Genomic DNA, 26,146 nt, shown 5'->3' on the forward strand with positions numbered 1-26,146 from the left:
TTTGTTTGAAGAGACGGTGTATGCTGTTCTATTAACATGCGTAGTAAGGGGCCCATTATGGACATTGGTTATAACGACCACAAAAACGCAAGTTTGATACATTTAAGTACCATAAAATCAGTATTTCAATGAACTTTTGTCCCCTGGACAACTAATCGTAACCATGGCAACGAGTGACGGTAAAAAGTTGATTCACCCAGTTACCACCAAAATTCTGTTAGAGTTCTACTAATAAAACAGTAGAATAGTATGGTATAAATATAGAGTGCTTTAATAAATAATTATAAGTCTATTCATGTTGCAGTAAAATGCCTTGTAAGTGACCAAAAATATTAACCGGAGCAAGTGCAAAAAATAATTTGTTACAGAGAAATTAACCTTTGGATGAAATTTATCTTATTAATTGTAAATTGAATTAATTGTGACGTTTGTATGAAACCTTACGACACGATACACGAGCATGGTTGATAATGGCGTAAGCGCCATCGACAATAACTTCCCTTTCAATAAATAATGTCACAATTATACGAACGATCAAACAAATCAGTCAAAGACAGACTATTTTTGACGGCGGTTAAAAGGTTAAGGTTCCGTTGCACCAAACTGTCTGTCCGCCGTTAAATAAAACGGTCGCCAAATTTTATTGTATAGGATTTTTCACAGCTTTCTGCTGCGTGCACTTGATCAGTATGTTAATTTTGATTGGTGCAACTCATCCTAAGTTGTATTATTATGTGTTGTTTGTTAGGCGCGCCGTGTGCTTTTGCTTCGAATTAAGTTGAGATGTGAGAGAAAAGAGTAGGCATTAATTGTTATCAATATCTCTACGCGTATTTTGTCGTGGCCATTATGGCGTCTCTTTAATTCAAAACATGTTAGTAACGTTGTTTAAGTTGTAGTAATGTAGTTATATTAATTTATCCGTCAAATTTGCAGTAACGCTATTTTAACAACCAGACGAAGTAAATGAATGAGATACCTCTATCGTTCGTTCTATTTATGTCGATTCCATTAAAATTGTACGTTAAAATCAGGTACATAATAATTTTATTACGATATAATATGAAATTGATCACGCTTTACAATTTTCGTGTGTCGACGTAATAATTATAAAACATTCGTTCAATTAAATAAAACCAGTTGTGCAATGTCGAACTTTTCTAATGTAATGTGCAAATAGAGGAATTTAGTTTAATTTAGTTTGTCAACGTGTGCACGCTAACTGTGACTACTGAAGCGTGCGCTGCTACGACTAATTCTAGAATTATTTGCGTGTCCGAGTTAACTGATAACAACGTTAATGTGAATTAGTAGCTTCATACAATTAATCCACAATTTAACAACACTAACAATGACATTCACTCATTCTCATTGTTGAAGTTAGTCTTAAATATTTATTTATTTATTGTATTTACAGGTCTATAGTATAGTTTCGCTTCTTGTTTGGCTTTAATCTAAGTGGAATCATTGTAGCCTCAGCATGTTCCGTATTTGCTGTTCACATGACGTACAATTTTCAGATTTAACTGTGCATTGGTTTTTATTTGATCACAATAATGTATCCGTTAGATGAATTACTGTCGCCGACACGCAGCATTATACAAATACGATGTGTTGCAGTTGAACGTAAATGTTATTACTTATTTTTCACCACACTCGCTCACAATTGATCTCTGTTTATTCTTTGAAATCAGTGTGCAGTGTTGCATAGTTAGAATTGTATAGTGAGTTTTTTATGATGTCTGAATTATAGAAAGAGCCCTGCGATAGGTGTTCTGCCTTTTAACCGAACATTTACTATTAGAATTTCACTAGCCAACTATCATTTCGCCAATGATTCACTTTGTAAACCAATTTTCGGCAGATTTTCATTATGGTAGCGTTTTACGAGGTGGAATTATTGTTAATTAGATTAGTATTATGATATACAACGTTTGGAATACATTTCACTGGTCAAATAATTCAATAATATCTCGAAGACCCAGTTTTGCTCTGAAAATATTTATAACTCAAAAATGCGTGTTTCGCCAGAGATAAGACCTAGCTAGATCCATTTTTCGCCCCCGAAAACCCCCTATATAGCATATTTCATCTACATTGTTAGAGCCGTTTCCAAGATCCCCAAAATATATAAATATATATACAAGAATTGCTCATTTAAACGTATAAATATCTGGAGACATATAAAAACTCAAAAATGCGCGTTTTCCCGGAGGACCTGCGATCGCAGTTTATCTTATAAGGCCCTTACGAGCGTATGCACTTGCCTTAGGGCCTGTTTACATATTGATTAGTGTTTAGCAGGAGTGTGTACATTTGCTACTAAACGTAAATACCTACTATCTCGGAAGCTTGTTGTTCGAAATGACATTGATATGTCACAGTTCTCAATTGTTTGGTTTAATTAAATGTAATACCAGTGTTACAACAACGCTATAATGCAACATTTAATAACTTTTTATAAATATTACAAAAAAAAAAAACATTTTTTTATTGTTATTATAAATTAACTATGCCATTTACTTTTCTTAAACGTACTTACTCATACCCCGGAGTTAACGGAATTCAATAAAAACACGGTGTATATACAAGAATTGCTCGTTTAAAGATATAATAATATATTAATAAATAAAATAACGTCTAGTCCTTTAACAGTTAAGTTAGGTGCGACGATGAGCGAAGCCATGAGGAACGTGTTAGGTTAACTACCACAGAAAAGTGCGCATGTGGGTGGCGGTAGCGGCCGGCGAGCGCCAGAACTCACTTATTTATCGTACAATGTTAAGTTACAATTTATTTTCTGTTTTGTAGATTTACGAAGTCATTCTGCTACCTAAAACGTAGTGTTTTAAAAAGTGTATTTTATAATTGTTCTTCAAACTTATAGTTGGTAATCGTTAGGTTGGGAAATCATACAAATTGTGTTGAGATACCACGTGGCCAAAATGAAATTATACATTTGACAATGAATGACTAATTTAGGAGAACCCCCCTAAATATCATTCGGTTCGGACATTAAAAAAAACTATTACATATTGATGCAAATTTGTCTCAACCTTTGTTCACTTTAGCTTCAAGAATGGAATTTTGACATATGGTTTTAATGTTTCATATTTAATAACATTAATTTCGAATTGTCATATTTTATAGCTAGTATTTTTTGCGTGGGAGTGAGGTGAAAATTTTTGTGTTTCAATCGGCAGCAAAGTTTGATCAGCTTTCGTTGATATGCTCCGCTACGCTCTGCGCATCGGGTTTCTATTGACTCACTTTAACGATTTTGCCCATATCTTGCACAATAACTACCCTAAATGATTTTGTCAGCATTTGCTCATGATGCGTGCTTAACGCTTCCAAATTGGAACTAAACTATTTTGGAAAAAGGAATCTGAATTACACGGACCCAATTTGACCTCTTCATGATTGACAGCTGACATTTCCATACCATTTCTAACTTTAAACGGGGTGTTGAGATCAGATTGAAATCAGCAAACTAACGGGTTGTATTTGACGTAATTTTAAGGTCCCGTCTTCTTCAGCTTCCTTTTATTGTGTACAGGTGCTTTCATTTATTGTCATCAGTCGCTTACTTATAATACGTATCATAACCCACTGGTGCATTCACAGGAGGCGGGTGGAAGAACGGATCCGGCGCGGCGCCCGGAGCGACAGGGGCGGGGGCGGGCGCGAGCAGCGCGAGCAACGGCTCGGCGGGCGGCGGCGGCAAGCGGCGCTCGCCGCTGGCCAAGCCCAAGCTGGAGGCCAAGCTCGAGCCCGTGCTCAACGGCACCGCGTAGGCTCGCCCCCGGCGCCCGGCGCCCGGCGCCCTCGTCTGCTCCGAGCCGAGCGCCCGCTCCGCTCTCCGCGCGCCTCGAGCCGCGGCCTGGACCCGACTGCCCTGACTTGACGCCGACGCTCTGACGCGAGATATTATATCCTAACGTAACCTAACGTAACGTAACTTGTATCGTGCCGAGACCCCCGCGAGCCCCGGCTCCGCGAGCCGCACGGTTTAGTTTGTCCGCGTGCCGTCCCCGGACGCCCGCTCGACTCGTATTTAATCGATAGAGTAGCGCCGCAGCGCACTTTGTATGTTTTTTTTGACGCCTGCGCGTGTATTTATGTGAGAGCGCGACCGCCGGAGTCGCGCGCCGCCGGAGTCGCGCGCCCGCTAGGCCGCCGGCCCCGCCCCGCCCGGGAGGCCGCGGGGCCGGAGGCCGCGGCGAGGCCGGCACTAGACTTACTCGTATTATGCTTTTATAAGAGATTCGTGATTTGTACTCCTGGTTATCGATAATATGGAAAATTCATGATGTGTACGTCGCTCCCCGGACGATTCGCGCCGATCGCGGCCTTTCGGTACCTTTATGGGAGATCGGATCAGCAGTACATACGTGTGTCGTAGCCTGTACTCTGTGGTTATGTGATTTCCTATAAAATAAAACATTTCTGTACATATTTTCAATCGTATTTTTATTTGTATATAAATAAATATCCAATGAAGCATGGGCTTGGTAGCGCGCCATCGTCGCCGAGCCCACACTACATGACTCACGTCACAGATACAATAATATTTTATAAAAAAATACTAGGAATATAGTGGAACGTTACAGCGATGTACATTTAGTAATACTATGAGTGGAAGAGTCGTCGGGATCGGGGAACACTGATCTGTGACGCTAGGAGCGTGATACTTAACGTGTACGACTATAACAATCATATATTTACAGCTAGGAATACTAAAGGATCAGTCAATATAATACAAACGTGATATGCATTATTGCCGGGATATCACTAGGAAATATTATTTACAAAGGTATACGCTTTCAGCTAGTCTCAGGATTCACATGTTTTTGTGAAAATTTCAACGATATGTTAACAATCATATACAAATTATGTTTGTAATGTTTTGTATAAAAATATATATAAAAAACATTTGCATAATTTCAAGTTATATAAGTAATGAAGTTGCATGAAAATAAAATGCATTAAAACTTTTATAATTTCATAAATTATCTATTTGCATAAACTCACGACCACGTGGTATAGTTGAAATTATCTGAAATGAACAAGTTTACAATCGTGTATTGTAAGGTGTACTTGTTGTATAAACAAGTTAATTTTGAATTGAAATAAACCCAAATTAAGCGATACCAATACATCGGGTCGCAAGCTTCGGAATTCTTATAGAGAAAAAAACCTTATGAAACATGAGTATTTTTTAATCCAATACACCTTACTGTCTACGTAAGAAAATTGTAACTAAGTTATATGTTTTGTTCATGTCAAATAGTTTCAACTTTCAATACTCATATTTTGGATATTGAATATATTTACATTAAGCCGGCATTTGAAACTTCGGCGACAATTTTTTAAGTTCTTTGTTTGCAAACTTGTTAGGGTTATTGTAGTTCAGAATTTAGTTCGTCACATCTGATTTATCTGGGACAACCTCTTCAAAGTCTATGTCAGTCACTGCAAAGCCTATGCAGAGCTAGCTTCTTAGTTATATAACTATAGGGTAAACCGTCTATTAAGGCCGGTTTACACGTATTAAAGTTGTCAAGTAGTTAACTTAATTTTAAGCGACTTAAAGCGTGTAAACGATTAATTTAGTTGTAAGTTACAAGTTAAAATTTAGCGTGCAACTAAACAAGTAAGTTAAAAATTTGTCTATTTTTCGGTTAAGTGGGTGGGCGTGAATTATAACTTGACACGTTTGGACAAGCACAATTTAGTTCAATATTACTTAAGTGTATAAGTTTGGCGGAGCAGTCGCATTCGAAGTTCGTATTTCGTAAGTTTAAAGAACTTTTTTGAAATAAAAATGTCGAAGTGGTCGGAAGGCACTACAGTAAAGTTTATTGAAGAATACATAAAGCGTGATGGTCTGTGGAATATAAGAAGCCTTAATTATAGGAATAAGCAAGCAAAACAACAAGGGATTGCCGATATAGTGTCGGCCATGGCGATACCTAATTTTGGTATCAAGGAAGCCGAATCAAAGATCCAAAGTGTCCGATCAACATATTCTCAAGAATTAAAGAAATTTAAGATTCTACAAGATCCGGCATTTTTTTACTAAGTAACTTCTGTTAGCTACATATTTAGCTTATCCTTAGAAAATGCCAATAATTACTGAATTAGAGCGTCCATCTCGGGCTAACCAAAGAGTTAACTATTCGAACGTGTGTACGCTTACTTAAAATTAAGTTAAAATTTAGTTAACTACTTGACAACTTAATACGTGTAAACCGGCCTTTACACGTGTTAAGTTGTGAAGTAGAATTAAGGTGTCGAATGCGACTAAATTGTGCTTGTCCAAACGTGTCATGTTATAATTCACGTCCACCCACTTAACCGAAAAATAGACATTTTATTTATTTACTTGTTTAGTTGCACGCAAAATTTTAACTTGTAACTTATATCTAAATTCATTGTTACACGTTTTAAGTCGCTTAAAATTTAGTTAACTACTTGACAACTTAACACGTATAAACCGGCCTTTACTGGCCATCCTCCAATTACTGGCCACCTTATACTAAAAGGGATTCTGTTTAATAATCACACATCAGAACGATGGTTATTTAGTTTACTTGAATTGTGTAAATAAATAAATAGTTATTATTCTTATTTTAGCCATTTTAGTATTAGGTGGCCAGTAATAGACGGTTTACCCTACTATCATATGATCAGCATAATAATAATGTTGAAATTACCGATACCGGCGGCAAATAGAGATAACGTATTAAAAGTATGGACTAATAAATTACGGTACATAAAAGAGAACCTGTTACCTGGGTGAATCAACTTTTTGTGACCTAGTTACACGCCGCTTTTTGATATATAATAAGTTTTAAACTTATCAGTGACACAATAAGGATCTAAATCAAATGGCGTTCTAAAAGTTGTAATCAAGTGTCAAAAGATTGCAGTAAATTTACTGTGGCTACAAAGTTTTCTTAGACGATTCCACCTCTTTTTCAAATTCTCTTAGGGGGCGTCCATTAATCGCGTCATATTGTATAGGGGGGGGGGGGGGGAGGGGGTCAGCAAAAAATCACCAATGATCACCACAGGGGACGGGGGGTATGGACACGTATCACGTGTATTTTTTTTTTCATCTGTGCTATACTGTATTATAGTCAATAAAATAAAAATAATAGTTTTCCGCCCTTATTATCCTTCACGTGTACTTAGGTTCATTTGTTAGAAAACTGTTCTTTAGTTATCGAAAAAAATACACGTGATATGTATGGGGGGGGGGGGGGTCCTGAAAATATCACCAAAGATCACCATGGGGGATGGGGGGGGGTCTAAAACAAGCCAAAAACGTATGACGCGATTAATGGACGCCCCCTTACTAAAGTAAATAAAGTTCGTGTCATCCACGATGACGCACAGATTGTCAAATCTAACCTTTAATAACATGACAATACGAGTCGAGGCACGCCTCGTCGTGAATGACACGATCCAATTTGGTTAAAAACTGCCAATTGCTTACTGCAGAGGCCTTGTTTGGATTAAGACTTGACATGTAACAATATTATAATCAAGTTTATACCATAAAAATCATGGGGATCGAAGGGTTTCACGGAGAACAGAAAAAATATATTTGCACAAGTTTTATTAAGACTTATGCAAAATATTTTATACCCATTGTTCCATTTCCTGTTGTCTGTAGTTGTATTAGAAAGAGGTAAAGGGTAATTGTCTAGAGGATTCCAGATTTTAAAGCAATATTGAGAAAAAATATGCAGCGAACCATCTGTAGGCCTACACATCGACAGAGAATCTACATACACATCTCAAAATATACATCTCGAGTTTGCATTATTTCTGGTTCTATTTCAGGGTGTACTCTTTGTTTGGTACATAAAAGTCTGATAAAACCTTAGAGCGTTTAACCGAAGTCGCCTTTAAGAGCTTACTCATGTGAGAGTCAGAATGGCGGGTGTACCTAAATAAAATTAAATGAAAACCATACCATATTTTTATACCTAATTTGTACTAATTAGTACCTCCTTTAAAAAAAATTGTACCTCACGGTACTTAAAGTTATCACCAAAAAACAGTGCACCCGCCATCCTGACAGTTAGAATGGCGGGTGTACTTTATTACGCTATGTTCCCATGGTTATTGATAAATTCTATAAAAGCCAAATTTTTGTACCTTTTTTATGCCTTCATATTCAATTATAATACGAGTCATTTTATTTGTGCTTTCCAAGTTTTACTCATTTTATATTTTGCTTGCTATTACAATTTTGCAGGCGTTATAATTTTTCAAGTTTCGATTTAATTTTTAAGAAAAAACGCTAAGGTACAATTATTTTTATTTTTTGGTTTTTATAGAATTTATCAATAACCATGGGAACATAGCGTAATAAAGTACACCCGCCATTCTGACTGTCAGGATGGCGGGTGTACTGTTTTTTGATGATAACTTTACGTACCGTGAGGTACAATTTTTTTTAATGGAGGTACTAAATAGTACAAATTAGGTACAAAAATATGGTATGCTTTTCAATTATTTTTATTTAGGTACACCCGCCATTCTGAATTTCACTTACTCATCTGTCGAAAACCTCGCCCTATGGTCATACTTATTGTAGGGACTGACGTTTCTACATATACATTTGACGTGCCCCTCCCCCGCAAAAATTGGTAGTGAATTGTACAGAAAATTACAGACAAGGCCTGTCCAGTTGTTCTAAGATAAAAACCCACAGAATCTATTTTATAAGCACTTTGAAGTGCCAAAGAGTAAAGCCCTCGCAATCACACAAAGGTCCCGAGCTTGGACGCGTTGTCCCCGGCAATAATGAGGTGGTGGCATTAGAGTAGCCGATGGCGGTCCTCGTGACACTCGTCGGAGTCCTCGGAGTCGGAGCGCGAGCAGCAGGACGAGTCGCTCCAGTGCTGGAACTCCTCCTTGTGGTGCTCGAGCGCCATTAGCGATGGGAACAGGCTGTCGCATGCCACGCATCTGGAATATATGTATAAATTACGTTATTTGACTTTTCCGCTTTAAGAGGATCTTGGACGACCGCTTCTCCATACAAACGTAATCTCCATTTTCCTCTCTGGGTCTTGGGTATAGGTATAAATCATTATGAGAAGCACCGATTCCCACCTGTGCCCGCGCGGGGACAAATGGGAATACACCGGATCTTGCTTGACATTATGCCTAGTAAATATTTGAATTTGATGTCAGTAGGTATAATTAAGTTATTGCAGCGCTGTTGTTGTCAGTAATTAAATTCAGAAAAGTGTGTGAAAGCTCTAAGGCCTTGATGCATCTTACTTAATTCAGTTATCTTAACTAGTAACTAGGATCGTAACCAGCATCCTAAAAATTAATTTCCTATTTAGTCACTGAGGATTCTGAATTAAGTAAGGTCCAATAAGCGCTTTACTCGTATAACCATATAGGGTGAAGTCACCAAAAGATGAATAGTTAAGCGACTACTCCAACTTTAGTTTTTTTTTTACATATATTGTAACTTATTTTTATCAACTTTTATTTTTTTAATATGATTCAGTATATTATCTAGATTAGAAGTAAATGCTCATAATGTAATTCAGTATTTTTATAAAAAATATTATAAGTATGATGAAATTTGCCCAGAAGATGAACCAGTATAAAACCATAATCAAGTACCCTATTATTGAACGACGTGATGCCAATAGATGAATTAGTATAGATAATTAATTCGCAGACAACGATTCGCCGAAAATCGTTTCGCAGAGTGATTCATTTGTAGATGTAACTTTTGGTCGGCTAACTTTACGCAGACTCTTGGTTTACATACGGTTCAGTTTGCTTCGGTGTAAATTAGCAGAACTATTTTTGGACGATTTTCATTTGGCAGAGTAGTCTTTTCGTTTAAGGAATGTTTAGTCGGATAACGTTTCACATTTTACACATTGTTATTTTCGAAATATATATTTTTTACAAAAAAAAAGAAAACAGACTTCAAAAAGGATAAATAAAATATTTACATTTTTAGGGTTCCGTAGCCAAATGGCAAAAAACGGAACCCTTATAGATTCGTCATGTCCGTCTGTCTGTCCGATTATGTCACAGAAACTTTTTTCCGAAACTATAAGAGCTATACTGTTCAAACTTGGTGATTATATGTATTCTATGAACCGCTTTAAGATTTTTACACAAAAATAGAAAAAAAAACACTAAATTTTAGGGGTTCCCCATACTTAGAACTGAAACTCAAAAAATATGTAGGATAGGTCTTCAAAAATGATATTTAGGATTCTAATATCATTTTTTTCTAAACTGAATAGTTTGCGCGAGAGACACTTCCAAAGTGGTAAAATGTGCCCCCCCCCCTGCAACTTCTAAAATAACAGAATGAAAAATCAAAAAAAAATAAATGATATACATTACCATGCAAACTTCCACCGCACCGAAAATTGGTTTGAACGAGATCTAGTCAGTAGTTTTTTTTTTTTTTTTAATACGTCATAAAATAAAAATAAAAACGAAACGCGAAATTTCGATTCATCAAGTTCATCAATTGCGGGCATTTTTCTCTTTCACTCTAATTACGTCTTAATAAGAGTAAAAGAGAAAGATCCCCGCAATTTGCGAATTTCGGTTTTCGCGGTAGGCCCCCTGGTCTTGTTTTCTTCGACGAAACTTCATTTGACCATGATTAGCCAATTTAAACTACCCGAACTACGATTGGTCTATTATAAAATGAGGCGCTGTGATTGGCTGTAGCGTTGTCACTTGAAACTACATGTCAATGGGAACCAGCTCTAGGTAGACGGTTTCATGCAATATAGACTAGTTTTAAATGCAATATTTTTGTATGATAATTTATTATTTTATTTTAAAGGCTTAATTATTATTTTTACGTGTTTAAAGGCAATTAAGCCTTCGAACCAATTAATACATTGTGTCGTTCATCTTATAGGGGACCTGCGACGTTTAGTTAGGTGGCACAGAAATATGTCAGATGTAAATTATGTAATGTAAATTTGATAAGTCAAAATTGGAAAAATACAGCTGGCTGTTGGATTTTTTTTATGGTAGAGGAGGCAAACGAGCAGACGGATCACCTGATTAAGCGATTACCGCCGCCCATGGACATCTACAATACCAGAGGGGTTGTAAGTGCGTTGCCGGCCTTTAAGATGGGAGTACGCTCTTTTCTTGAAGGTTTGAAGGTCGTATCGGTCCGGAAATACCGCAGGCGACAGTTCATTCCACAGTTTAGCAGTGCGAGGCAGAAAATGGAATTTTGGATCTTACTCTAATTAAGATGAAAATCGATATCTGAGGATCCGAGAGGCCTTTTATTTACGAATTTGAGATGAAAATTTAAAAAAAATGCTGCGGGTTGAATTTTAGAATTTTTCATCCGATCAAGGTAAAAATCCATATCTGAGGATCCGAGCGGCCCTTCATTATGATTTTGAAGTCATATTTGGTAAAAGCGCCCTCCATCTTTAATGATACGCCTGACATCTTGAATATCTCCATTTTTGCTCTTATCATGATCATCATACATCAAACATCATATAAAAGCAAACACGGAGAAATTTAAGATGTCGGACGTTTTTGCCAAATTTGACCTCCGAATCATAATGTATAGGGACTGCGTCCTACATTCGCCCAAGCTTAGATGATATTAATTAAATAATATATTAATTTAGCTTTTCCCGTTATGCGCAATGTGCATTTTAGTTAATAGCATACGTAACTGTTTATTATGACCGTTACAGGGATGAGCTTGTAAAAGCATTGTAATATAAGTAATCTGTTTCCTTCCCTTTGTCGGCACTTGCCTTTGTTTTATTTCTTTGTCAGTTTCCGAATATTGTTAACTTTAAGTCATAAACTAATTTGTAGCCAGCGGGGTAATTCATGGGAAACGTTAGGATTCGCCATGTTCGAAACCGTTATAGGTTCTGTACCGCTATTCCTATTGCGTACCTGATGCAAGGTTATAATCATCGGGATCGCGGGAGTCAAAGATAGTTCGTATTCAGACGTCAACTCGACAAGTTGTCTCGTACCTATATCACAGGTCGAGCTTGATATCGTATCGCTCCCTCGTGTACTCTTGGTACCTATCTTTAACGGTCGAGCTCGATTATATATCGCTTCCTACTTATTATTGTAATTAGTTTTAGTTTAGTATTGAATTGTGTTAATATAGATTTATTATTGTTACCGCGTCTGAACTTTTTATTTGCAACAATCCCAACACCTAAGTACATATACCAAACCCCACTGCCAAAATAATGAAGGGCCGCTCGGATCCTTAGATATCGATTTTCATCTCGATCAGAGCCAAAATGCAGAAATCCAAGATGGCGGGCGTTTATAAGTGCGTTTGACCTCATATTCATTGTCCTCTAGGATAGGATCCTCAGATATCAATTTTCACCTTGATCAGAGCAAACATGCAGAAATTCGTATTGAACACGTCGTCATAGCATAGGAACAGTTTGTATGGGAATAGTACATTACAATAGGGGACGGGAAACGAAGGGTTGCAGGCCAAGTAGATATAGACGGCCGAGCTTAGCGAGGTCGGTTAGGGAGACGCGGCCGGCAACCCCGTTCCCCGCCGAGATTTGTATAGAGCTTTTCTCAAACTTGCAATGAAATAATTAAAAAAAATAGGATGATGATGATTGTTTCATGTCCTAATGTGATAGGTTATTCAGTGCGTGGGGTATTGAAGGGGAACAAAAATGTAATTATTTTGGCGCTACCACGCACGCCATTACGCTTTTTTCTTTTCTTTTTCTTTCTTTTTTCTTTTTTTTCTTTTTTGTGTTTTTTGTTGTTACCGAAAGGGGAACGAAAAATTTGATTATTTTTACGCTACGACGCACGGTTTAGGAGATACAGCCCTATAAAGATTTCTGCATGACTGAAAAAAATAAAACTTTTTGGGGATGTATTTCCTAAACCGTGCGTCGTAGCGCAAAAATAATGAAATTTTTGTTCCCCTTTATTCAAAGGGCAGCAGAGATTCCCCTGGATTCCTGGATTTAAGGATTAGGAGGGCAGGGATTCCCCTGAAGTAATATTTAACAAATACAAAAAAGAAAAAAAAAGGACAAAAAAATGCATACTGGCAGAATTTTGCTTATAAGTGTTTTATAGTTGAATGCCAAGACGTGCCATTATTTGACGTTAAAAAACAAAAGAAGGCCTTACAGGGCTAGGTGTGTAAGGCTGTATGAAATTCCTTTACATATCATCATCACTCATCGCACCTGATATGTACTATTTCCGGACCTAATTTGAAATAAGTCATGTTAACATTTCATTACAAGTTTGAGAAATAGTACATTACTATAGAAGACGGGAAACGAAAGGTTTCAGGCCAAGTAGATATAGACGGCCGAGCGTTGCGAGGACGGATAGGGATACGCGGTCGGCAACCCCGTTTCTCGCCGAGATTTGTATAGTGCTTTTCTCAAACTTGTTACTCAAAAGCCAATCACTGTTACTTTTTCTCGAAATTCATTGCGCAAACGACGTGTTTTAAACAACACAAAAATTTGAGAAAAAATTGCTTGCTACTAGAGGTAGAAATTTGGCAGAAATTATATTCCGTATACAATTGCCAACCCTGAATAATATATTGAATGAGTATTGGCTCTATCGATTTCGATGAAATTTGCTATATGGGGGTTTTCGAGGCGAAAAATCGATCTAGTTAGGTCGTATCTCTGGGAAAACACGCATATTTGAGTTTTATACGTTTTCCGAGCAAGGCTCGGCCTCCCAGATATTTAACCCATTCAGGGCCAGCGACTCAGCTTATGGGTCAAGCTCAAACAGTTCCCCAGGGCCAGTTACTCACATGTGAGTCATGAATAAATTCTGATTTAAACATAAAAGAAACGTAATTTGACGTAATAACGTACGTATACACTAAGTTAACAACCATTTCTATAAGGTATAGGTATTACGATAAAAATTATATACGCGTTTTTTAAAATGAAAATAGTGCCTAGAATATTCAATTTTGGTTTAATATGAGTGCAATAAAGTAAATACATACACTGAAATTCTAGGTACATACGCATTGCAAGCAAACAGATAAATCCATATTTCAAAGATATCAAAAATATGTTTATCACCACGGCCTTTGTTGTCAATTAAGTGCCGGTCGCCTCTCCAGGCACGCTGCCCTAAACGATATCATCCGCCGATCTCTTGCTACCGTCAACGCGCCGGCAATCCTTGAACCAAACGGCGTTTCGAGGGACGATGGCAAGAGACCGGACGGTATGACCCTGGTCCCATGGAAGATGGGTCGAGTGCTAGTCTGGGACGCCACATGCGTCGATACACTGGCACCGTCCCATCTACCAAGAACTTCGGCCAAGGCTGGGAAAGCTGCCGAGGCGGCTGAAACCAAAAAGGTTTCCAAATATCGAAGTCTCGGCCCCCAATACCACTTTGTGGCGTTTGGAGTCGAGACACTAGGGCCGTGGGGTCCAAGCGCCAAGATACTATTTAAGGATATGAGTAAAAGGCTCATAGACTCTACCGGTGACCAGAGAGCTGGCAGCTTTCTCTCGCAGCGCATAAGTATTGCCATTCAGCGAGGGAATGCTGCCAGCATCTTTGGCACAATGCCGCGGGGGCCTTATTTAGATATATTTTAATTTAGATTAGTTTTTACCATTTTGTTTTATTATATGCTGTATGTTTCCCATAAAAATTTTTATTTTCAGTAAAAAAAAAAAAACTTACAAAATATGTTTATATTTTAGAAGTTATTGACATGGCTCAGGATATGGGTCACCGTAGCCTGGCGCTACTTGTAAAAATTACAAATGTTTCCGTAACAGGCTAAAATAAACTTTATTGGCTGATTTTAAAGCTTATTTCATTTTGGAGCTGTTTGATATTGTATCATTTTACATCCGATTAATGTTTGGATGATAGCACGCAGCATTTACCAAACCGTAGTAATTTTTTTTGTGTAAGGCAACAAGGATTTTCTCCCACTGTACTTTTATGTCATAATATTTGGTGATTGTTTCATTGTATCTTAAGCAATTATCTACTAACAATGATGTTAATATTCATTAATTTTTTTTTCGTTTGAATATTAACAAGGCAGTTAAAACAGTCACCACTGTTGAGAATGCAACTTATTATTGTATAAAAATCAATGCAGTAGCTAACCGCAGCCGTCGGGCCCGGCTAGTATTCGGAGGCTTTTCAAAAGCACCAATAGGAGCGTTCCACATATTTTTTAACGCGGCCAATTAAAGGCACGTAAATTAAAACCACCTTTTGTACTGATCAAATATTGCAAATGACTCTTTCATCATGCTCCAAACTATCAACACCCATTTTCTACATTTACCCGTTTTGGCAAGAACCCTTCTAAACCAGTACCTTTTGGAAGATTATACTTCACTTTATTATCAATCGAAGTTTTATTTTGAGTCGTCGAGATCCTGACCTGCACGGCGGCTACAACCACTAACTAATATTGTATTATCATAATAGTGTGTGACAAATATTTACAAGCTTTATAAAAATATTTTGTTTTGTGTGAGTGGTAAGGCAAGGGAAATGGGTCAAATTGAACTTCCGATGTTTGACCCTTAAGGGTCAAACCAACAACAAGCACAGCAAGTTAAATATGTAAAAAATAAAAATGTTTATTCCTACAAATTGCAATCATTTTTTTATTAAGGCACAGAAAAAAGGTGGTTAGTAAAAATGTTGCATAATGTTGTTCAACTGGCCGGCTTCACAAGCGGCGATTTATATACTGTGCGCGCCAGGCCAGGGACCCATAAACTGAGTCACACTGTTTGTATGGTGGCCCGGCGTGTAGTGTACGCTCGATGGGTCTTGGCCATGAATGGGTTAAAACCTATATTGCATAGGTACCATGGCCCACACTGTTAACTGTTCATCGGTGGACCTTATTACAAAAGGCGTAAGGTCCACCGGTGGACAGTTAAGAGTGTTGCTGTTTGTAAAATACCTATGCTATTGTTCATATTTAAGTTAAAAATTGATTCGAACCTAAACTATACTTCACGCATATACTTAAAAAAGGATAATATTTTATTTCATTCTTTTTGAAGTCGGATTTCTTTTTTTTTGTAAATAGTTTTTATTTAGGAAATAACGATGTATAAAATGTGAATCGTTATTCGACTAAACATTCCTTAAACGAAAAGATTACTCTGCCAAATGAAAATCGTCCAATAAAATAGTTCTGCTAATTAACACAGAAGCGAACTGAACTGTATGTGAACCAAGACTCAGCGTAACGTTTTAGTCGACCAAAAGTTACATCTACAAATAAATCACTCTGCGAAACGATATTCGGCGAATCGTTGTCTGCGAATCAATAATCGGCGAAATAATTGTTTGTCTGAGAATCATAGAATGAAATCATGGAATCCCAACTGGGTTAAATAAAAGAAAGCTTCGTTCATCTTTTGGTCAAAAAATCAAGCACTAGCCAGCTATCAATTTAAAACATACATAAAAAAAAAAAAACAAGCATTGGCCAAAAGTTATCGCCATTCATCTATTGGCTTAAGCATACAATATTGGAACCATAACTTGATGTGCAAATATTTTAATAAAATAAGATAAAATATGCAATTTTTGATAACGAAAACGTTACAGGAATTAGTCTAGGTTCCATTCTGTGTAAAATCGTGTAAGCAGATGCATAATTCAATTTTATACGCAATTATAAGCTTATACTCTGAAGCGCTAAACTTATTATTTTTTGGATTTTGGTGTGGACCCTCAGGTGCGTAAAATAATTCACGATTTAATTATATCGATTTTAAAGCCAAATTATTTTGGGGGCCAGTCATGTTTTTGGTGCCACTACCCTACCACAGGCGCCATTAATTGATTATGTACCTAAGACGATTTTTGCCCAGATTCTGACTTGATTACTTATGTAAGAAAAGGCTGACCCCCTGTTTTTTTTGTGATCATACGTAAGAACATTCAAGACTCCCAAAAATAAAATAAAAAACATGAATCGACACCCGCCCTCTTCCCTCCTATACATAATGTAAGTATTTATAATGTTGTTACCACACACTTATTGATTCGTAATGCGCTTTGCCTTTCACCTCATAGCGTTTAAGTACCTAATATCTGGGAAAACATATAAAAACTCAGAAATGCGCGTTTTCGCTGAGATAAGACCTAGCTAGATTTATTTTTCGCCCCCGAAAACTTCCATATAGAAAATTTCATCGAAATCGTTAGAGCCGTTTCTGAGATCCCCGAAATATATATATATACAAGAATTGCTCGTTTAAAGGTATAAGATACCTGTAGGGCTAAGATGGTCGGCTCTTTATTATTTGTCACCATGCCTGTCCCGCTCTAACAATTATGTAAGCGCGAAAGTGACAGGCATAATGACAAGTGATAAAAATGGAACCATGCTGCCACCGCTGTAGGGCTAAGCTGCTCTTGTCATTTGTCACCATGCCTGTCACGTTCTAACAAGTATGTAAGTGCGAAAGTGACGGGCATAGTGACGGGTGTGTAATGCTTAATATAATTATAAAAAAAAACTATCATACATTTGTTATAATGCCATTTGATATAATATTATATGTTATAATGTAATTTTTTTTATACGTTTCTTTTGTTATATTGTGATTTAATCTAAACTGTCATTGATATAATACCTTGTGTAATATAATTTTTAAGTACTATATAAACATCTTTTATATTGACTTTTGTTATATTATATTATTGTATAACGTAATATTTTATATAATTTTATCAAGTATAAATACATATATTGTATAACATATTTTGTCATATTTAATTTAATGATACTTAACGTAAAGTTTTACATATTTTTTATAACAAGTAGGCTGTATAACTAAGTACAGATTATCATCCCACCTAACCCAACTTAACCTATACTTTCAAGGTTTTTGATTATGCGAGGGCCGCAGTTCAAACCTAACCTAAACCACAGTTTTGCGAGGTTTTTTATTCTACGGGGGGTCGAAGTTCTAACCTAACCTAACCCTCCTTTTGCTAGGTAGTTGGGTCTAAATTCTTTTCGTTGTCCTGTTTCTGAATACTCTGTCACGCTTTTATCTATGTTTTCCTACAAATAAATAAAGAAGTAGATAGCTATAGATTATATTTTACATGAAAAAATAGAAAAACTAAATTTCATCTCATAAAAAAAACTGCAGTCCGTCACCTTTTTAGGGGACAAAAAACAAGACAATGAAATGAATTTTGACCTATTGGGACCGTGCGAAATGCGTGGTGGGGGTAAGTAAAGCGATCCCAGCGCATAAGGTGGTAAAAATTTGAACTAACTGCGGATAGCGTCTTTAACATTTCGTACAATTATATGGCTCGAAATGAAACTTTGATTTACGATTACTCCTGAAATATTCATTTAAATTGTATGGTGTAAGGGACCATTGTAATCTGTATGAAATGCTTAATATGACTAACGTATTTATTTTGATAATTGTTAATAATGTATCCATGTAAATAGCTTTGCAAATGCGACATATTACGTGATCTTTTTCTAGAAGTTAAGAATGGATATAGTAAGTAATCCTTAAAAGATAGACATTTCACATCGCGGACTTTTTTGTAGACCTATGAATGAGAAACAACCCCACCATACATTGTCTTGTTATAGCTCAAACGGATTAGGCAGCGTTTTCGATTAAAGCTCCTAGCCAGCGTGTTTTTTTCCGACAACATCGTTATATTTCAAACAATTTACACAAAACCTTAACAAGTTATATACTTAAGCCTTCCTCAAGAATCACTCTATTGATCGATGAAAGTCGTATGAAAATCCGTTCAGTAGTTTTTAGTTTTGGAGTAGTTTTATAAGATGTAGTGAATTGACGTTTTCCCCTAGAATTGCGGACACTAGGTTGCGTGACAGTCGTGCACGCTCCCAATAGATATTCGTTTGTGCGGAGTCGCAGTTCCAACCAAACCTAACCCATTTATGTCATGCACTCATTATGCCACATAAATAATTATGTGATGTTACTTGTTAGAACAAATAGTATGCTTTAGAGTATGTAATAATTATGGCAAAGTATATTAGACGAAGTGTAAATATACCTTATGACCATTATACCAATAATAACATTATGTTTGCCGTTAATTAGGTATTACGGTAGTATGCCACATATTACGTTTACGGTGTATTTAATACGTTATTCAAAATAACGATATATCAAACTATAATATATGAAAAGTAATGATAAAAAATGTAGTGCACCCGTCAGCGAAGTCTGTATTTGGTACGTACCCAAAATGCCTCTTCTTCTGCTGGTGGTCGCTGAGCTGGCGGCGCGTGGGGAAGGAACGGTCGCACACGTTGCACGTCAGCGCTTCGTCTGTAACGTTACGAACATGTGGTTAGTTTAGTGTTTCTACGTGATATCAGGTACTAGGATTCTTATACAAATTACTAAGTCCCACAATCAGACTGCTCAACGCTTTGATATTTATATTATCGTTGTTTCTTGTCATATTGGACGCTTCACTCAAGTCGGGATAAGATCTAGATAACGCTAGTTACTTATTTCTTAAGTCAAAATCGTATTGAGATGACATCTGTTACCGTAGCCAAGCTGTTTGACAAATATTACTGTTAAGAGACAAAGGAATACCGTATTGTCCCCGCAATTTGACAGCTGAAGTAGACAGTGATGTACTGCCCCCGAATAGATGTATGTGTAATGGACCAAGTGATTAATGTGGGCATTATATATAATGCCCGGGTATTATGAACAATGGCAAGCTATATCGGGCCAAGTGGTTAATTATTATCTAAACTTCATTATTTATCACATACCTATTCTGGTCAGTATGAATATTGCTACGTGGCTGTTGGGCAATTTGATAATAAAGATACATTGGATGGTGTGGGGAGGAAAACAAACGCGTGACACGCGTTGACCGTGACCGCGTGTGCGGATGTTCACTGGTTAGGTACTGTAAAATGCTCACTGTTTTTGTTTAGTTTTGGATTGAATTGAAACCGAATACGGATGGACGCGGACGGATCTTATTTTCGTAATACAGTTTCGAATTATTTTTTTTCATCAAACTCATGGTTACATTAAAAAACAACGATAAAAACATATTACATCTTTTTTTTATAAGGCTAACCGAAAGAGCTAGACTTGAAGAAACTGTCATAATAGGGACCATAATTCGACGACGCGAGAGGTATAGGCATCGGCAGCAGAGTTGAGGTGAATAATTTCACTTTCACACACAGCTACACAGAGTACTAATCGCAAACAGTATGGAATGAAATTGTCGACCTGTCTGGCCTGGTACGGGTAGTGAACCTGCCTATGAAGCCGATGGACCCGAGTTCAAATCCTGGTAAGGGCATTTATTCGTGTGTTGAGCATGTATGTGTTCCTGAGTCATGGGTGTTTTCTATGTATTTAAGTATTTATAATTATTTCTATAGCTTAAATAAATAAATAAAATTTTATTTATTCGTTAGCATACATGATTTTTACAATAACAGGGTACTTAGATGTCTCTTTTTAAGTATTCAGAGATACTTGTGATATAGTATGAGTATATATATCATTGTCTAAGTTCACAAGCCTTATTGAGTGTACAAAGAGAAAAAAATAAAATAAAAAACTTGGAAAACTTTTTGCTCCATGCTCCATCTTGCGGTTCAACCCGCTATCGGTTCGAAAAAAGAATCTTCCTGTCATTATATACATGATATTTTTGTTGTGTGAGCGACATCACCTATGACTATGAGCTATGATGATTGTAATAGTAGACCGCGGTCCAGGAGCAAATATCGTCAGTTATCGCCTCCCGGCTGATACTTTGTCAGATGATAGTTTACGAGTAGAGCTATCATGAATTTAAAAAATAGTCAACCGTTTGTATTGTATCGCGGTGGAAAGACCGTCAGTTGATGACATGAACATTAAAAAACAACTTTTTTTTTCAGTCATCGCCTCCCGATTGATATTATGTCAGATGATAGTTTAGCACCCCTCACCCCCGCCCCGCACCGGAACAGGTGACGCAACCGAAAACTGCGTCGTCAAAATGATTTTTATATTTTAATATTTTTTTTATTGTATGTACCTATATTACTTTATAAGGTATGTATGTATGGGCCTTAGTTTCCTGATTTTTTATACTACGCCGGTGGCAAACAAGCATACGGTTCGCCTGATGGTAAGCAGTCTCCGTAGCCTATCTACACCTGCAACTCCAGGGAGTTACATGCGCGTTGCCGACCCTAACACTCCGCACCCTCGTTGAGCTCTGGCAACCTTACTCACCGGCAGGAACAACACTATGAGTAATGTCTAGTGTTATTTGGCTGCGGTTTTCCCCAGTTGGGCTCTGCTCTAGATCCGGAATGACATCCGCTGTGCTGTCAATAAATGATATTTAATTTAATTTAAATTGTTTGAAATAAAAAACAACCGTCAGCGGTTGTATCGCGGTGGAAAGACCGTCAGCTATTCAAATAAACATGTAAAAAATACGCGCCTTACCACTTTATGTCCGCAAAGTATGCCTAATGTGTAAATTGCGTAATTCGTTTATTTGAAACGCCTGATGGATTGCTACATGCAAAGATTCATGAGTAATTATGTTTTACCATAATAAAAAGGTAAAGCCCTTATTTTTTACATGTTCATGTGACCAGCTGACGTTCTATTACCACCGCGATACAACCGGCTGACGATTTTTTAATTGATAATAGCATCTGAACTATCATCTGACAAAGTATCAAATGGGAGGCGATGACAACATTTTTGTTTTTTTTTACGTGTTTAGGCGGCCGGCGTTCCTCAACCCACCAACGGACACTAACCACTATACGAGTTTTCGTCCGGGGGGCGATTGGTCATGGAAATCGGTTCCTTTCTCGTGGCCTATAAGGTAAATGTACGGTTCACCGAACACTTAAGACTTGGATGTATGTTTCTTTTTTTTTTTTTTTATTCTGGTATATTTATACGAGTATAATCAATACTTTAATTGAAACGTTGATAAATTTGTCTTCGTGGAAATATACGTATCCATTACTGAAATGATTACACTATATGAAAAACATTTAAACCGCTTTCTTTGATTTGTACCTACCATTTACCGAACTAAGAAACGTGATTTGTAAAAATTACCGAATCTGGAGGCCGCATTACCGAACTAGAAAATAAATGTATGAAAATATGGTATTAAAAGTTGCTCAAACTTTTGGTAGCTCACTGTTGAATACTACAAACTGATGAAGTTCAACTTTTATTTCATTATATTTATTTTCTGTAAAAAAAGGATTGTAGCGCCACAGGAAGTAAAAGTAAGTAAGTCACTTTTATATTTAGTATAGAGATATCTAATGACAGACAAGGTTCAAAGGATACTCGCAATTTTTATAGGTTATTAAAAAAACTTGATTTATTCGTTGTAATGTTTTTTCCCCAAGATGTAAAACTAAGTAACGTGTCGTGTGCAGAGCCTAAAAAATATTTTTTCGACATATTTTTTTTGTTCCAAAAAATATATATATCTTTTTGTTAAATTTCAAAAAAACTCATAAAACATTTTTTGCTTCTTATGAGCTCAGGAATGCATGGTAAAAATCTGTCGGGCTACTCCAGCCTTTTTATGAAGCGAAAATATGGAGGGTTAGCCGATTTAGACTACCCGACCTGCCCCATAGAAAAAAATTGCGTCAAAAAGATTTCTGTTAACCCATGTATACAATCATAACGACGTTCGACGACCGGTCTGGCCTAGTGGGTAGTGACCCTGCCGACGACGCCGATGGTCCCGGGTTCAAATCCTGGTAAGGGCATTTATTCGTGTGATGAGCATGGATATTTGTTCCTGAGTCATGGGTGTTTTCTATGTATTTAAGTATTTATAAATATTTATATATTATATATATCATTGTCTAAGTACCCTCAACACAAGCCTTATTGAGCTTACTGTGGGACTTAGTCAATTTGTGTAATAATGTCCATTAATATTTATTATTATTATTATAACAAATAAATATGTATATAAAAAAAACTTTATTTTATCTCATTCTGGGACCATCATCGGCAGTAGTATCATAAAAATGTAAAAATGTTTAGAAGCGCTGGCATTTTAAAAAGTGATGGAAATATAATACAAATTGATATCGCCCTAAATAATCGTGCAATAAGTATGAGATTTCAATGAACATTGAATCAAAACAAGGACAAGATTGGCACGAATTCGGTAGGAGAGCTCATGGGTACGATTCACCGAACAGCCGTTCGGTGAACAAAACCTAGCAAATATGTGGAACCTATTACGCGAACAGATATTGAAAATAGTGTTTCGATCGTAATTAATATGGCGTAACCACAAATCTTACATTAAAACTTATAATTGAATCCATTACAAAACCGTAGAATTATATACTTCTTACCAAAAGTGACGTAAAATACCTAAAATTATTATTTTTAAATAACGTGCCCAAAAAGCTAAAAAGTCGTAAAATATGAACATTTTAAACGCACTTTCACAATAATCTTTATAGGTTATTGTTGTTCGGCAATTGCTCATTAAATTACAAATACTTTTATTTATTTGTGACGCAAGGTAGTTAATTTAAATAGTTTATAATCAACTATAAAAAAAAAAAAAAACACAAGCTTTCCCTGATTCCGGACGCTGTTCGGCAATACCTTACAATGAAATTATGGGTGCACTCATTACCGAATTCACATTTTACTTAAATTATGAGAATATTTGTATAAGCAAATTGCATTAAAATGGCATATTTTGCTAAAATACACAAACTAATTAAATAATAAACCGTCAAACCGGTCAAACCATAATCAGAAAGGATAAAATAATTTGAAACAATTTTATGGTTTGATACGTTAATTTCTTAACGATTTTCTTAAGGTAGCCCATACAAAGCGGCATCGGCAGTCAGAGGCAGTGGTTTCATCCCGACTACGGCGCAAACTAGCCAGCTTTGCCAAGCAGTAGAAGGGATAGGTATTCAGCTTGCAGAAAAAAATACACTTAATATGAACTGTAAGTCTAAGTTGTACGTGAAGTCCTCAACCCGCTTTGGGTTAGCGTGGGGAGGGGAGGCCTGTGCCCAGCAGTGGGACGTATATAGGCTAAATTATTTTACTTATTTATTTACGCATCTTAGGGCCGGTTATATCAAACCGTCCGTTATCGTAATATACATCGTGTCATTCACGAAGACGCATGCCTTGACTCGCATTGTCATGTTATTAAAGGTTAGACTTGACAAATCTGCGCGTCATCGTGGATGCCACGAACTATAATATCGTTCGCTAAAATTTAATTTAGGCTAGTTGCGAAAGAAAAGTCGTAATATTTCTATAAATCGTTTATTTAACAAATTAGATATGAATAGCAATAGAACAGCTATCTCAAATCAGGCCAATTAAATTTTTTGATATAACAACCATTTCTGATAAGACACGAGCTTCCTATACAAAGGTATAAAATCTTACAAATTAGTAAAGTAGGTACTTACTGAAATTGTGCATTGATATTTTTTCTCTAAGTCCCGATTTACGAAATCAGTACCCCTAGTGTAACTTTGATCGACATCATAACGTGACGAACGCGTTTGCGTTAAGTCTCATTTTGTATAGGATTTTGAGGTTCCATAACGTCCCGCTTGGCGCGCTCTTTCGAAATCCAATACAAAATGAGACTAAACGCAAACGCGTACGTCACGTTTGGAAATCGAATTTATTTACACTAGGGGTACTGTATTATATTTTTTCTTAATTTTACGTTAAATTCAAGCGGCACTGATGTCCCCGTAAACCAAACGTAGTGGTTATTATGCCTATTCTCTTTGTCGCAAACAATATACTGTGGCCCTAGTGAAAAAGGGTACAAGTCTCTGGCAGCGCAGGTGTAAAGGGGTGTAAGTTCCATGTAACACTTATGCCCTTATACACCTAAACTGCCAGAGACTTGTACCCTTTTTCACTAGGGCCACAGTATTTATTTTTATTTATTATGAGTGAGTGCATAAACAGGTAAAGGCCTCTCCAGACCATAGCCGGCTAAGTGGGTGTAACGAATTCAATCGATCGATCAAAAATGCCGCAATGTAAAGCAAATCGCATGATTTTACGGTGAGGTGTGTAGACTTGTAGAGCTCCAAGTACGTACTGTATGGGCCTTTCTACATTATACATCAAAAATGGTTGTGCTTGTTGCTCTAAATAAAATTGCACGCAAGACTTATTCAAACGTGATATACCTATTTCAAAAAGACGTCCCATAGGCAATTCGGACCTTTATAACATTTGGATTTTGGGACTTGGACGATATGAATAAAAGTGATTATGACACTCGGTAATTTTAAGTAGGGGACAATTTGTCATTTAGGCATTTTATTTTAGATTAAAGGTAGTAGCGACGAAAGCCTGTAATTAAGGCTTCGTCGCTACTGCCTAAAAACAGAGTGCTTACTCCATACATCAGTTTTCTTACCAAAACGCTTAACGTAGTCGACATCTAGTGTCAAGTAGCGGATTTATCAGTACCACTATTTGACACTAGATGTCGCGACTGACGAAAAGTGTATTGCTTAACAATTTACAACTAATATTATCAGGAGTTGAAAATGGAGTTCCTATGCTAAAACCAAAATTTGAAATCTAGTTATTTTTAGTAAATGGGTAAAACCAAATTTAAGCTGTTTTTGTGTCCACTTGACCGAACCTGGGCTATAACCGCGAAAATTGAAATTCGTCAATTGCGGGCATTTTTCACTGTCACTCTAATTACGTCTTAGTGAGAGTAAAAGAGAAAGATCCCCGCAATTTTCGAATTTCGGTTTTCGCGGTAGGCCCCCTGCGTTGCTACTCACGAATCGACTTGTTTCTACAAAAAATATATATTTGATATTTCAATTTAGGCAGTTGTTTTGAAAATCAGGAAAAAAAAGACAATATCATTATGAAATGAAACCAAAAGTGTTTTATGTGATGTACTTAGTTAAGATCATAAGTTCTGTCACAAAGGTTTTTAGAGATAAAATGTAATACAAAGCTTTTAATTAACAAAGTTTGCCCTAATTTGCAAGCTTGTTTTA

The 26,146-nt window shown here is 36.7% G+C and overlaps 2 protein-coding genes across 2 annotated transcripts in view; one reads left to right on the plus strand and one right to left on the minus strand.

The window, feature by feature from the left end:
- LOC133516657 (RNA-binding protein FXR2) overlaps positions 1 to 4,465 on the plus strand; it is a 40,926-nt gene extending 36,461 nt beyond the window's left edge. Inside the window, exon 19 of the mRNA XM_061849675.1 lies at positions 3,628 to 4,465. Within this exon, the coding sequence (XP_061705659.1) occupies positions 3,628 to 3,797 (170 nt within the window). The 3' untranslated portion in view covers positions 3,798 to 4,465. The remainder of the gene's footprint in view (positions 1 to 3,627) is intronic.
- A 2,900-nt stretch (positions 4,466 to 7,365) lies between these two features.
- The window catches only part of LOC133516293 (uncharacterized), a 288,273-nt gene continuing 269,492 nt past the window's right edge, over positions 7,366 to 26,146 (minus strand). The window contains exons 3-4 of the mRNA XM_061849145.1: positions 19,316 to 19,403; positions 7,366 to 8,988 (exon numbers count right to left, since the gene is read on the minus strand). Coding sequence (XP_061705129.1) covers positions 8,838 to 8,988; positions 19,316 to 19,403 — 239 coding nt within the window. The 3' untranslated portion in view covers positions 7,366 to 8,837. The remainder of the gene's footprint in view (positions 8,989 to 19,315; positions 19,404 to 26,146) is intronic.

Source organism: Cydia pomonella, chromosome 3, assembly GCF_033807575.1.
Source record: "Cydia pomonella isolate Wapato2018A chromosome 3, ilCydPomo1, whole genome shotgun sequence".
Lineage (NCBI taxonomy): Eukaryota > Metazoa > Arthropoda > Insecta > Lepidoptera > Tortricidae > Cydia > Cydia pomonella.